Source organism: Penicillium lagena (assembly GCF_028827675.1).
Source record: "Penicillium lagena strain IBT 129212 chromosome Unknown utg000001l_segment0_segment0, whole genome shotgun sequence".
NCBI classification, from domain to species: Eukaryota; Fungi; Ascomycota; class Eurotiomycetes; order Eurotiales; family Aspergillaceae; genus Penicillium; species Penicillium lagena.
In genome coordinates this window covers 1,842,185-1,855,004 of record NW_026623222.1, presented here as the reverse complement: position 1 = coordinate 1,855,004, position 12,820 = coordinate 1,842,185, and the positions used below count along the sequence as shown (strand labels likewise).

The following is a 12,820-nucleotide window of genomic DNA, read 5'->3' as shown; positions in this document are numbered from 1 at the left end:
CGCCGGGGATGGGGAATCATGGGCCTTCTGCGTTGGCTCCGCCATGGCCCAAGGTGGAAAAGGATCTTCAGGCCGCCGCTATCCGCCGGGCTTGACAACCATCTGTTCTTCCTCGTGTCTGCCGGCACTGAAGCCTTCTGATCTCGAACCGGGATCGCAATATGAGGCGCAGGCGGTGTCCTCTATAGCACAGCCCCCTGCTTCTTCCGTGACAATCTAGGTTCGTCAACCGCAATCCTTCCGACGTCACCTTGACCGGATGGATGGGAGACACTACCGAGTTCCCCCGGTGGGCGCGGTCTCTGGAGCGAGCCAGATCGAGCATGCTGTTGTTTGCCCCCGGCTGCATTAGTACCTGCTGTCGGGCACCAAAGTCACGCGGTGGCAAACAGGCCACCCCGCATTTTAAGCCGCATTCGCATCAGAGAGTTGAAACCGATCTGCTCACCGGGAAATTAGCATTGACTTTGGGCTTCTGGCACGGGACCGACTGCCCTGACATCGATGATAACCGTCCTTCCATGTGCTTGGACAATTGTACAACCGACGGGAAAGCCACGACCGGATGACGCTTGAATGCCTTCCGGCGCCAAGAAGAACCCACCTCGATTTGATTCGTGTTTGACCAAGTCAGCTGGGACAAAACCGGGCGTCACGTTTCATGCTAATCCAGTCTGCCTCACTGCGGGTTGACAGGTACACCTTCGGATGTTAGAGTGAGGGATTTTCCGCTTCAGCTGAATGATTGTGGGCCCCCCTTTACATGGGGCAAATACCTGATCCCCAGTGCATATTGTTACGCAGCAAGCTCCTTCTTGCGCCTTCTAGCGTTTCTTAGCGTGCTGTCCGTGGGTCCTCTCGACGGGATCTTCGTGGAACCGTGGGCACGATTGCGGGTTCCACAAAGTTAGTTTGGTTCCGCTGTAAACAACCTGCAGGGCCGACTGCTTCAATGATAATGCCAGCACCATCCAAGCGATGTCAAGTGCCCGGCCGAACGAGGACATGATAACCGAATCGGACGGAAAGGAGGGGGCAGCGACGCGGCCAGAGCGGATGCTTTTTCCTGATCCCAATAGACAACAATCCGGGGAGCGGTGGAGTGGAGTCCGATAAAGCGTTTCCACATGCAAGATCCGCCGGATTGCGGAGAAAAGGATTACGATGAGCAAATGGGTAAATATCCGGATCCATATCTCTATCTATAACTAGACGCCACGATCTATATACCCAATGTCAAGAACAAATACCTAAAACAATGAGATAACACAAAAAGAAGCCCAACCGGTAAACCAGGGTGCCAACGCCCCCGCCATTCGTCCCCTCCCATCCCAAACCAATCCATCCCATGCTACCCCATGCCGATCAAATGAGAGCTAAATGTCGACGAAAATGCCGTTGTGCATCACCATTTGCCCCGATGCAATTGTTTCAAGAGGCAAAACAAAGGAGACACAGTCCAACAAGGATGACTAGGTCCGTCTGTGGATACTGGACCACGGGGATGAATTGGTGGACTTCAGAAACGTCGAGGAACCCTTGCTTGTTGGATAAGACTTGGACGAAGAGCCGGTGGACTTGCCTCCAATATTAAGCTGAGTGTCCTTGGGGATGCTGATATTGGCTTGCCAGGCGCCGATGCCGCGAAGGTCTTGGTTGGAGGAAGGCATTGGGCTGCTCAGGAACACAGTTTGATCAGCTCGTAGTCCTGCACTATGTATCACTGAGCTCGGTAGGACTCACCTGGAATATGCGATAGAGGGTAGTTTCTTAGGATGTCTTGGTTGTGTGGTGATAGCAGCACTTCCTGCAGAGATTTCATGGTCTTTTTATAACAAGTCAGTTCCTACCTGTCTGAACACCCAGGAGAAGAGCAGTCGCTGCCTACCGGTGACAGTACCTGGGTGAGGGAAGTGAAGGTTGGGAGAGTCGGGTGCGTGGTGGCCGTGTATGCCGATCACCACCGCCATTTGGAAAACTCGATTGCAAGAATAAACCCCCAGAACGCGGGTTTATGGGTGTTTGGCGGTGGAGGGCGAGCAGACGAAGTAGCGGTGGTGATCGTTCGTGACTCAAGGTCAATGTGAGATAATGTACCTGCATAGTTAAGCCCGAAGATACATGTACGGCGTAATTTGGGTGACGATTACACGTAACTGAAATGGACGCATCACCTTGGCAGATGTCTGGAATGGATGCGGAAATTCTGTATACTTGACGGGTGGGACGGTGCTTTTCTGATCATTGGGCTGTGGATGTCTACGTTTGGTGTGCGGGCCGAGTGAGTATTTTACATCGGCTTTCCAATGCCGGGTACTATACAACTGATTCATCTCCTCCTGCGTGGCTCAAGACCAGACAAAGTTCCGTGATTGGATTGCCAGTCTGCAGCGGGTGAAAGTGTGTCAGCCGACTCTCCGGCGAGCTCGACCTGTTGAACCAATATGTACTGTAATGACTACTCCTGCTAGTATTCTCGTTTATGTCGACAAGGCGCAGCGCGATGAAAAAGTCCACCCGGGGTCACGATGGGATGGAACAGGGGTTTTGGGTGAACTATTGCGTCAGCATGTAGGTAGAGCCCGGGGAAGAAGCAGAAAAAGGGTGTCAACCATTTTCGATAACGCTGTAACTGTACGGAAACACTTAGTCGTAACATTACTTACAAACTTTAGGCCAATCCCAGAGACAGCGGTAGCGCCTAACCTGTCTGGGTAGCATGATAGATTGGAACGAATCACCTAATCCAATCTTCTAATCACACGGCAAGGAGAGAGCGTTTGTTGGTTGACCGTTCCTGCATCCGAAAGCATGTTTATTTCCATCTCCCCCGGAGACCGCCGTGCGTTTAGGCCCTGTCTTGCGCGGAGAAGTCCAGCCGGCCCCCGCTATGGAGATTGTATGGCTGCTATCTTTACTTCCGTTGGTTCGGAGTTGTACATAATAGTATGCACGCCCGACTTGATCGGTTCAGTCCCTTTTTTATCCTTCTTCGAATAGAATAATGCACGGCGATATATCTAGAGATATACCCTTGACCGAGCACGCACTCCTCTTGGGAACTGATCATCCTACACGGTATTATACAACATTATTTGGTAGCACCGTTTATACGTTACATACTAGCGCACCCAGCGTGGTGCATGCTAGGGTGGACTATGACCTCACACTGGGTAAAATGACAAGGCTGAACGCCTGAAGCGGCTTAGACCCGTGAAATGGACATACTGTTACCATAATCGTCCCAGTCCAAGATTCCCCGAGTGACTGCACCAAGGCAAATCGAGTATCTTCGAACGAAGCCATCGTATTTTCCATGCTGCGTTGGTCCAATCAGGGCTGCCCCAGAGGCCAAATAATTGTGTTTTCAGTACAGTTTCCCACTTCTCTTTGGGTAAATAGGCCCGAGAGCCGGGATAAACCCACCACGGGTTCCACTGGAGAGACAGACTTGGCCTGGGGGTTGCTCTCCTCCTATGCAACTAGACTACCTCGGTCAAAAGGACACCCTCGGAGGGATGGACAGTACTTTTCGACCATTTGGGAGCACCCCGTGTGACACGCATTAGGCAGACCCACCAATTCTAAGGCAGAACAATTTGCGGGGCATCACGGTGCCATTACTGCTCCCCAAGGCAGCGAGCATTTCCAGTCTAAGATAATAATATCGTGATTGGACAAAGAACCTGCCTGTAGAGGTTTCTTCGAGATAGAAGAAAGGCGGCATGTTGTAAGCGAGTGGTAAGCGCGCGACCAAACCTGGCAAAAAAGGAGGGAGAGGCAGTGGAATAAGGTCATCCTTTGTGATGTTTGAAGGGAAGTTTTACGAGGTGCTCCAAAATGGCTGAAAAGTGTCCCGTAAGCACAAATCCTACATATGATGAGATCTCAAAATACGCCCTTCTTTGCGTTGCACTCCACCTTATCATACGTTATAGAAGCGTGTGGTGGACTTGCCATGTCGTGATGATCAATATGATCACTAAAGGAACAGCTACGACCCAGGGTATCCAGAAGTCTTTTGAGCCAGGCGAGTAGTCACCGCCCATCGAGAAAATCGCGGCGACAAGAGTGATGGGAAAGAAAACCGCACCGACAATCGATAGCTGCAAGCCAAAACGCGCGCTATGCAGGCTGCGCAAGGCACTGCTCAGATTGATCGAATCGGTCACGATGCCGACCAGATTATCGACTCGAGACTCATGTCGATCCAATTCAGATAGTATGGCCTGAAGATCTCGCCCGGCGATGCGAAGGCTTGATGGCGTCGCGATGCTCGTATGGTCGCCTGCAACATACGGTGCGAAACCTAAGCGCTCCAGATTAAGGACCATCTCTCGCTTGTACCACATCAAGCGCCGCTGGAGTATGCCGAGAAGAGACAGTCTCTCATTGTAATAGTTCAGCTCCTCCCTCCACTCCGCTGTGCTGACGGCTTTTCCAGGCGAGTTGTGGCGCTTCGATTTCGAAGTCAAGTCCACGGTTGAGAGGGTTTTAAACTGCAGATCAAGAAACTCATTCCAGTGGCATGCCACGATCTGGTGTACAAATAATGTCGTGTTGACGCAGCTATCAAAGACAGCGTCAATCTCCCGTCTCTCTGCGCGTAGCCAGTAGAAGATGATATCGTCGAACATGGACTGCCGGCTAGGCGCTAAAACAGAGCGACTTGACAGCCAGGGGCGAAGGTCGCTATATCCCGCGCGATAGGGCTTGCTCCACTGAATTTGTGGACTCCAAGGGGCATTGTCTTCTTCCTTGTCGAGGACGTAGTAATAACCTTTCCTTGCTGCAGGCTGAGAAGCAACTGGAGGGTCAACGAGAAGAATCGCTGTTGTATGTCAGGAAGAACAAGGAGACTTTTGACTAGAATACTAGAAAGACATACCATTCCAGGCACCTGGTGTTGGTTTATCTTCACCTGGCAATCCTTCACCGCACCAGAAAGATACATTGTGCCTCACTACATCCACGTGGGTCTCACGGCGAGTAGCCAAATCTCGCCACCGCTCAATCTGGCGAGAAGCATGCGCAAAGGTTCGTCGGCGGCGCGTCTGGTTTTCGGCGAGGCGGTCATCGGTTTCTCGAAGCTCATAATACCTCAGGGTAAACGATCTTGATGCATCCGTCAATGACGGCAAGGTACGATGCGGTATCGTGTGGTTTTCCGAGAAGTGATATGTGAATAGTTGATCAGCCAACACGACAGGATCGATGTGTAGCGCAGAACCAAGCATTTCTAGGCTAGACTCGTCAAGGTCCTCGAGTAGGAACAGCCGGTTGTGGCACGGCGCCTCTGCATTTATCCTGTCGAGGTAGTCGCGGAGGTCTGCAGAGTCGCTCAGATCAACAAACTCGGGCTGTTTATCAGGCACGAACTCAAGAGCACCGCACCGAGAGGTGAACTGCCTTGATGACAATGGTTCAGGTAACCTTCTTGGGGCAAATCGGTCCCAGTCGGAGAAGAACTGGGCCATGCATGGGTATCTAGCGCTTAGTTTTCTCGCATGGTCGAGGTAAGATTCCATACTGTGCAGTGTGAAGCCGTAATTGGTTGTCTTTAAATATAAAGGGACAAGTATAAGAAAATTATTACCAAAAAAAATGATCTCCGTCGGGTTGTAAACCCCGCCCCTTTTTGCGTCACGTCTAACTCCTTTCGTGCGGCTTAGCGGTCTCCCTTGGGATAAAGTCACCTGATCATCTCAAGGTCGAGACTCCTGCTGAATGTAGATCGTTAGGAATTACTAGTTCTAAAGTTGGCATATCATCTTTTAAAGCGCCACATATGCATTCCATGCACGATTTTTTTTAAAAAAAGGATGACGTGCCGACGGGCTCAGGCTATGGGGCTGATTTGCTATACTCGATCGAGTACCAGTTCTAACGGGTACCTGATTGGGTGATATACCAATCATGTACACGAGCAGCCTAGGCGGTTTGGGATGTTATGTTGTTTTGGTTTTTCCTAGAGGTTTGATCACAGGGCAGCGAATCCGATGGAGAAAATGAACTAGAAATTAACGTGGTCTAGATACATCTCTATAATCATTCATTTAGTCAATTCAGTGTCGAAAGCCACCAAACTCTTTACCGCATCTACTATACACTCTTTCAGCGAGCGAAACTTGACACCCAGAATGTTCTTTGCCCGACTATTATCGAAGCCATATACTCCATCTGCCGGATAGTCCCCAGGGATCAAAGCATCGCCGGTGGGCAATCGATCACGGAACTCAGGGAACTCCTCGCCGATAATCCTTACAATTTCCTTATTCGAGAAATGGCCTGATACAGTGAAAAAGCGCTTCCCACCCGCATCCTCCTTCTCCGCAGCGAGAACATGCGCCAGAGCCAGATCGCGAACATCGACAAAGCCATAATTTCCCGTTGGCGGACAGCGGTCTTTGGCCGCCCCCGAAATTAGATCACGGATTCTTTGGTTAGATGTATTCAGGGCGCTTAGAGAGGCGAGGTCGTGTGCAATAGGGCCCAGAACGAGCGGCGGGTTTATGACGGAGAGGCTGAACCCCGGCTTCTCTCTTTCGACAAATTCCCAGGCGGCGCGTTCCTGAGAAGAAATTAATTTCCGCTATGCCAGACTCCGGGGAGGTGTTTTGAGAGTTACTCACTGCAAAGGTCTTACTAGCGCGGTAGGCATTGGCGGGACTTTCATAGGCTTGAGCTTCGGTGATGGGGCTCCAATCGGCCTTTTGTCATTTGTTTAGTGATTGGAGGGTAATAACTTATGCAGAAGATACCGACATACCTCTGAGTAAACTTTGCCAGCAGCCTTTGCATAAACGTCATTAATCGCCGCAAAAGAGGATGTCACTACTACCCGTTTGACCGTCGGGGCGTATTTCTGTATTGACTTCAAGATACCAGTAGTCCCGATGATAGCTGCGGCCCTATTAGCAACCTTGAATATCAGCTAAAAGAGATTAAATCTTACCTGGATCCAACAGTTCCGTCTTTGCATCTTTAGCATTGAAGTGATACGGACTTGCCGTGTGCAGGACAGCCTCAAAAGGTGGATCTGAGACAACCGCTTGGTCGAATGCTATAGAATAGGTGTTAGTTTCCTTTCCTCGGGGATAAAAGCAAGACAAATACCATTCATATGCGCAATATCTTCCACAATAGCACAGTCCAGACGATCTCTTCCTAGTTCCGGATGCGCCTGGAGAATGGCATTGGCCTTTTGTTGGGAGCGAACGGTTGTCACGACCGAATGGCCACGAGCGAGTAGAGTCTCAAGAACATGAGCGGCAATGAAGCCACTTCCACCAGTGAGTAGAATACGAGTCATGATTATTGTGGTCGAATTGAAATACGAAATTTGGTCTCAAGAATAGGTCAGTGAGTCGGTGGATAAAAAATACTGAGATTGTTATGATGAATAGTTCCAATGACATCGATGGGTGTGAATGCTCTTATATACATACCCTTGTCAATCCGAGTACTATCACCGCTATTTCCGCTACTTGTGAATACAACAGTTTTGTCCGGCTATCGGACGTTAAACTCCAGCCCTGTTGGGGGCCAGTCGGAGTTACGGGAGCGCCTGTTTGCGAACCCGAAAAAGAAAATAGCCAATCTCCGGTATATTTATAACATCCACAACGGTTGGGTAAGCACTACTATCCCGGCAGGAAATCATTGAGACTGACTCTGATTACTTTCAAACAGCCGAGGTGCGCGCAATAATTTCCCATACAATAATTAGCTAGCACTTTCGGCTTACGAACACCTCATAATGGTTAAGTTAGCGGACTTGCAAATTGCCCGGACCAGGCCGAAATTCCCAATTCTGACGTTAATGACCCAGAAGAATTAAGCCAATTATGGATTATCGTGAACTAGGCTACACTGACAGGACAGGAGACACATAGCGATGACAATCTCTAGTCCAGAACCCGTCCATGAATTTCGTGGCAATGGGCATAAACAGAGAAGACAGGGTCAAGGCCAGTAAGGCGACATCGCATAGACAGAGAAAAGGAAAGAGGAAACATGGAGGAAAAGAGGACGATATAGACACAGCGCTGGGCACGATGGAAGAAACAAGACAGGTTGAACAATCATGCGAAAAACCAAAAGCTTTCGCGCTTGGAATCATGAGAGACACAAGGCGAAAAGGGAGAGAACAAAAAGCACAGAGAGAAATAATCATGAGTGAAAGGCATGATCAAAGGAGGCATATGTGAGGATGATATGTGCAAGAGATAAGAGAGGGAGAATCAAGTCTTGGAGGTCAAGTAATCGGCCGCCTGAGGTCCACGTTAGTTTAATTGCCATGAGCATCATAATGCAAAGGAGGCACATACCTTGTCAAGATTGTAATCGAACTTTTCTAACGCGATCAACGACTCATTGCGCGGGAAACCCATTCCAGTCAGACGCTGGAGGATCAGATCATCTTCGCCGGAGTCGTTGTTGAGAGCCCAACCGGGCTGCTTCTCCTTGGATCCATTGGTCTCCTCGCCGGCGTGAGCTTTGGCGCCATCGAGGGGCGCAAAGAGAGCGTCCCAGTCGTGACCACCAGCCTTGGATCTATCTTCGCTCGAGGTGACAGCTTGAGCGGGAGGAGCTTGGACATTGTTTTCGAACGAGAAGAAATCAGACGACCCCGCCTGATCCGCGTCGCTGGGCGAAGCCCTGTGCTGCTTCTGAGACGGCGAGTCGAAGGAGAAGTCAAAGTCAGCGGCATTCTTAGTATCGTGGTTCTCCCGGTCGGACTCTTCATCGTCTTCGGCATCCTGCGCAGGGGCGAGGTTGTGCCCGGCAAAGGCGGCGGCAAAATCTGGAGCTCCCGTCTTGGCTGTGGTGGTCGGCTCCGGGAAGCCCTCTCGTTGTGGCTCATTGCCCACCACGGGCGCTCCAGTGGCCGATTCTACCGAGTGGGGGGCATCGGGAGGAGCAGTAGGATCAGAGCGCTCGGGGAGCAGCCCGTTGAACTCGGGCGGAATGCGGCTAATGTCTTCTTTGGAGACAGTCTCATCGTACTTGGGAGGACTGACTTGCGCCTCGGCCGCAGGAGGCTGGCTCGAAGAAAGGCCGGCTCCAGGGGTAGGGAAAGCCGCCAGCTGAGCGGTGTCAAGAGACTGTGCGGGTTTCTCTGCCGTGGGCGACACAGGTGTGAAGTTGTCATCAAATCCCAGGGCCCCTTCATCATCAGAGCTTTCGTCATCTTCGTCGTCGTCATGATGGACTTCCTGGATGGGAGGGAATTCCGATGGAGCTGCGGCAGAGGTCCCGTTCGTTTTCTCCGTCGCGGAACCTTGTTTCATGCTTGCAAAAGCCTCCTCGAAATCATTTGCATTTTGGGACACAGATCGCTTGTGAGCCTTGCTGCCAAAGAGCTCGTCAAAAGTGAGGTCTTCCTTGCCTTCCGCCTGTTTCTCGCTTGGGGAGACTGTCGAGGCATCAGAGGGAGAAAGCTCCCGAGATTGGCTCAGCATCCCCGGGACTTCATCGAATGGAGACCGAGCAGGGAAATCCTCTACAGTCGAAGGTGGAGCACGGCTGTAGTCGCTGGATTCGGCAACTGAAGGGGGACCAACATCGCTTTGAGATGGAGTTGCTCTCCCCGAGGCTTCAGCAGCCCCAAATCGACTGCCGGGAGGGGACACCATAGTTGATGATGTTACTGACTGGTTCTCATGGAAAGGAAGAAAATTTGGGGTCATCTGCCGCGACTGGCTTGGAGCCGGAGGCTCAATAGGCGAGCCGGATGGGAAAGCTCCAGGCAAAGACCCAGGCAAAAATGCAGGAGGGGGAGAAGCAGACGGAGTGGGCACAGAAGAATCAGTAGACTGAACAGTGGATGGCCGGGCTGAAGGCGACTCAGAACGGAACGAGGTTGGCGGCGCGCCTGCGGAAGGTGAAGGAGCAAATGACTGGCCGAAGAGACTGTCAAATACCTTCTGCTGGTCACTCGAGACTTCGGGTGAGCGAGCACGCTCGCTTGAGCTGCCCGTCATAGTTCTCCGGAAGAAAGGATTCGTGTTCTGGCTAACAGAAGAAACAGCGGGGCTGGTGACCTCAGGCACACTGCTGGCCTGCGTGGCAGATTCATCCGTATACTGTGGATTCTCCTTCGAAACGCTATCAATCTCCTCCTGCATTTTGTCCCGCTCACCCTCAACAGTGGCCAGTTGCTTTTTATTGATTGCCACTAGACCTTTCTGCTGCCGAGCGCTAGAGCGCGCCTTCTCCAGCGCCGGCTTCAGTTGGGCAACTTCAGCATTGGCCTGACGAATCTTTTCCTTGAGGCTGGCATTTTCCTGTTGGTCGGCAGCCAAGGCCGTAGAGACTTGGTTGTACTGGTTCTGCAAATCCTGACGGCTGCCGTCTAGCAGTGCATATTGCTGGCTGAGCTTCTCAGTCTCGGCCTTGGAAGCGTTCAGCCGTTCCTCGAGGGTTTTAAAGTTCGCCACCTCCTGCTCATACATGGCCCGCGCTTGGGCCAGTCGCGCCTCAAAGTCTCGCTTCTGTTGTGATGTTTGCGAAAGACTCTGTTCGGCCGAATTTCGTTTTTCCTGCACAGAGTGCATCTCCTTCGCCAATGAGCCGATCTGATTGGAAAGGTTTGCCAGCTCAGTGGTCTCTTGGGTAAGCTTCTTCGACTCCTCTGGGTCGTTGTCGCCAAGAAGATCATCCGACGGAGGAGGCGATCGAGGAGTAATGGAAGCGCCAGCTGATGCTCCTGTCGATTGGGGCTGCAAGCTTTGGCCAAAGGTCGAGGTAGGAACAAAGGGCTTGAAAGTCGTTGACGCCGCTAGAGGCGAGGCTCTAGAGGACGGCGACCCAGGAGTTTGAAACACGTTGTTGGACCCGCCAGTGGACTGAGGCATCTGCGGCTGGGGAGCTGGTGGACTATCCAGGCCGAAGAGATCGTCGGCAGCGGAACGAACCGAAGGAGGAGCTTGAGGGGGAGGGGCCGGCGCAGCCGCTGGGGAGGCGGGTTGGCGGCGCATATTGGGAGGGATTAGGGCAGGCGGCAGGACCTGAGGCAGTTGGTCCTTGCCACTCCGCTGCATGCGAACCAGGTACATGGCAACCGCGAATTCCTCTCGAGTCAACTGGCCGTCGGCATCGATATCTGCAAGGTCCCAGATTTGCGCCAGCATCTCCTCCGGTAGTTGTGCCTTCATAAAGAAAGCAACGGCCTGGTCACCCGTGATCATTCCCACCCTGCCAGTGTCAACTGTTTCGAAGATGCTATCAAAGTGTGCCTTCTCCTGCGGTGTGATAAGCCAGTCTCCGGTAGGCTGGGATGAGATCGGGCTTCCGAAGGTAGGTCGACCGCCTGTGTTCATAGGGCTGGTAGTCCGATGAGGACCACCAGAAAACTGTTTTGGAATGGCGGGCACAGGCGGAACATCCGGTCGGGAGCCGAAGGAGGACCGCGCGGAACCGCGACGAGCGGCCGCGTCATATAGCCCGGGAGGCAGTGTCTGCGGAATACCTCGCAAAGCGCCAGACTTGTACGAGGTCAGAAGGTGCATAGCAATGATGAACTCAGTGGCATCGAGGGCGCCACGCTGTCTGGTGTCCGACAAGCCCCATATCCGGCCGAGGACCTCGTTTGGCAATCTTGCCCGTTCAAAGATTTGCCTCGCCGCTTCGCCTGTAGTGACAAATCCCAATGTTAGAATACCGAAATCCTGGTGGGCTTAGATTGACTACTTGCCTGAGAGAACACCACTGGCAGTATCTGACTTCTCGAAAAGGGAGACAAATTTATTGGCATCTTCTGCAGTCAAGGGGGGCACGCGAATTGGCCCACTAGAACTCGAGGGAGGACTCGTGGTGCCAGATTCCGGTGTAGTATCAACGGTAACCCCTTCGAATCGGGGCAGGGGACCAGCTAGAGCGAGAGCAGAATCAGTAACTTATCGGGTTGCAACTTAAAATAACGACACTCACGTTGCAATGCCAGCTCCTCGGAAGGAGAGCGACCAGCCTGTGCATGTCCAATCAATCGCAGGACAATGCCAAAGCCAGAGGGAGTCAAAAGACCCCTGTTTTCTCTATCCGCGATCTGCCATATCTGCGAAAGGCGGAAGGACAGTCAGTCACAGCCCTCACATTTGGCGTCTCATATTCACATACCAAACCAAGAGTATCAGGCGCTAGCTTTGTCTTCTCGAAGAACGGGACGGCGATCTCGCCGGTGATGACGCCGAGGTTGGTGGTATCGGCCGCCTGGAAGAACTGGTAGAATACACGCTTCTCCTCAGGCGTGAGGTTGAGATTGGGATGTCGCTGAGCTGTGCGATTGACGACCACGTGTAATTGTCAGCTTCAGTGCTTTGCGCATGGGGATGGATGCGAGGTGGAAGAGGCAGGGTAGAGGGGAGTCGAGTCGATCTCCTGATCTGCGCCCAGAGTTGCTTTGGGGGTTGTCAAAACAAAATAGAGATATCCCTTACCACTGTCAGCCATGGCTGGGACCTACGAAGAGGCTAATTCCCCTCCTGCGAGATGAGTTCACAAAAGTCGGGGTTCCCGGAGGGACAGGTTGGAGGAACACGCAATGCCGTCAGCAGAGTGCGGCAGAGACCACGAGCATGAATGGGGAATCCAAGCGCAGCTGCAGAAGACGGTGGAGAGGAAAAGGGACTCGGGGGAAGTGAATGGCAATGGCCAGGCGCAAGGACATGCAAATGGTGCCTGGAATGAAGATCCAGAGAGGCTGGAGTCGATGTCGTAACGGGGGAAGCTGGGGCGGAAGGCGGTCAGCCGGGTTAGCGCCCATTCCCCCCATTAGTATTGCGCTAAGTGCACACCATTTTATGCCATGATAGTGTTT

The 12,820-nt window shown here is 52.2% G+C and overlaps 5 protein-coding genes across 5 annotated transcripts; 1 reads left to right on the top strand and 4 right to left on the bottom strand.

Moving 5' to 3' along the window:
• Window positions 1-18: 18 nt before the first annotated feature.
• Window positions 19-569, top strand: N7510_000822 (uncharacterized protein; the record flags this gene model as incomplete). Its single annotated transcript, XM_056972751.1, has 2 exons — window positions 19-53; window positions 221-569. 2 exons carry the CDS (start codon window positions 19-21, stop codon window positions 567-569), a joined length of 384 nt encoding a protein of 127 aa, XP_056837868.1.
• Window positions 570-1,472: 903 nt separating this feature from the next.
• On the bottom strand, window positions 1,473-1,670 carry N7510_000821 (uncharacterized protein; the record flags this gene model as incomplete). The annotated part of the gene is made up of 1 exon (XM_056972750.1): window positions 1,473-1,670. One exon carries the CDS (start codon window positions 1,668-1,670, stop codon window positions 1,473-1,475), a length of 198 nt encoding a protein of 65 aa, XP_056837867.1.
• Window positions 1,671-3,932: 2,262 nt separating this feature from the next.
• Window positions 3,933-5,528, bottom strand: N7510_000820 (uncharacterized protein; the record flags this gene model as incomplete). The annotated part of the gene is made up of 2 exons (XM_056972749.1): window positions 3,933-4,831; window positions 4,889-5,528. The coding sequence occupies 2 exons, from the start codon at window positions 5,526-5,528 to the stop codon at window positions 3,933-3,935; spliced, it is 1,539 nt and encodes a 512-aa protein (XP_056837866.1).
• Window positions 5,529-6,052: 524 nt separating this feature from the next.
• N7510_000819 (SDR family oxidoreductase) lies at window positions 6,053-7,312 on the bottom strand (the record flags this gene model as incomplete). The annotated part of the gene is made up of 5 exons (XM_056972748.1): window positions 6,053-6,571; window positions 6,633-6,710; window positions 6,770-6,903; window positions 6,956-7,063; window positions 7,117-7,312. The coding sequence occupies 5 exons, from the start codon at window positions 7,310-7,312 to the stop codon at window positions 6,053-6,055; spliced, it is 1,035 nt and encodes a 344-aa protein (XP_056837865.1).
• Window positions 7,313-8,243: 931 nt separating this feature from the next.
• On the bottom strand, window positions 8,244-12,453 carry N7510_000818 (EF hand domain protein; the record flags this gene model as incomplete). The annotated part of the gene is made up of 6 exons (XM_056972747.1): window positions 8,244-8,273; window positions 8,331-11,635; window positions 11,699-11,875; window positions 11,935-12,058; window positions 12,121-12,278; window positions 12,441-12,453. 6 exons carry the CDS (start codon window positions 12,451-12,453, stop codon window positions 8,244-8,246), a joined length of 3,807 nt encoding a protein of 1,268 aa, XP_056837864.1.
• Between the last annotated feature and the right edge of the window lie 367 nt (window positions 12,454-12,820).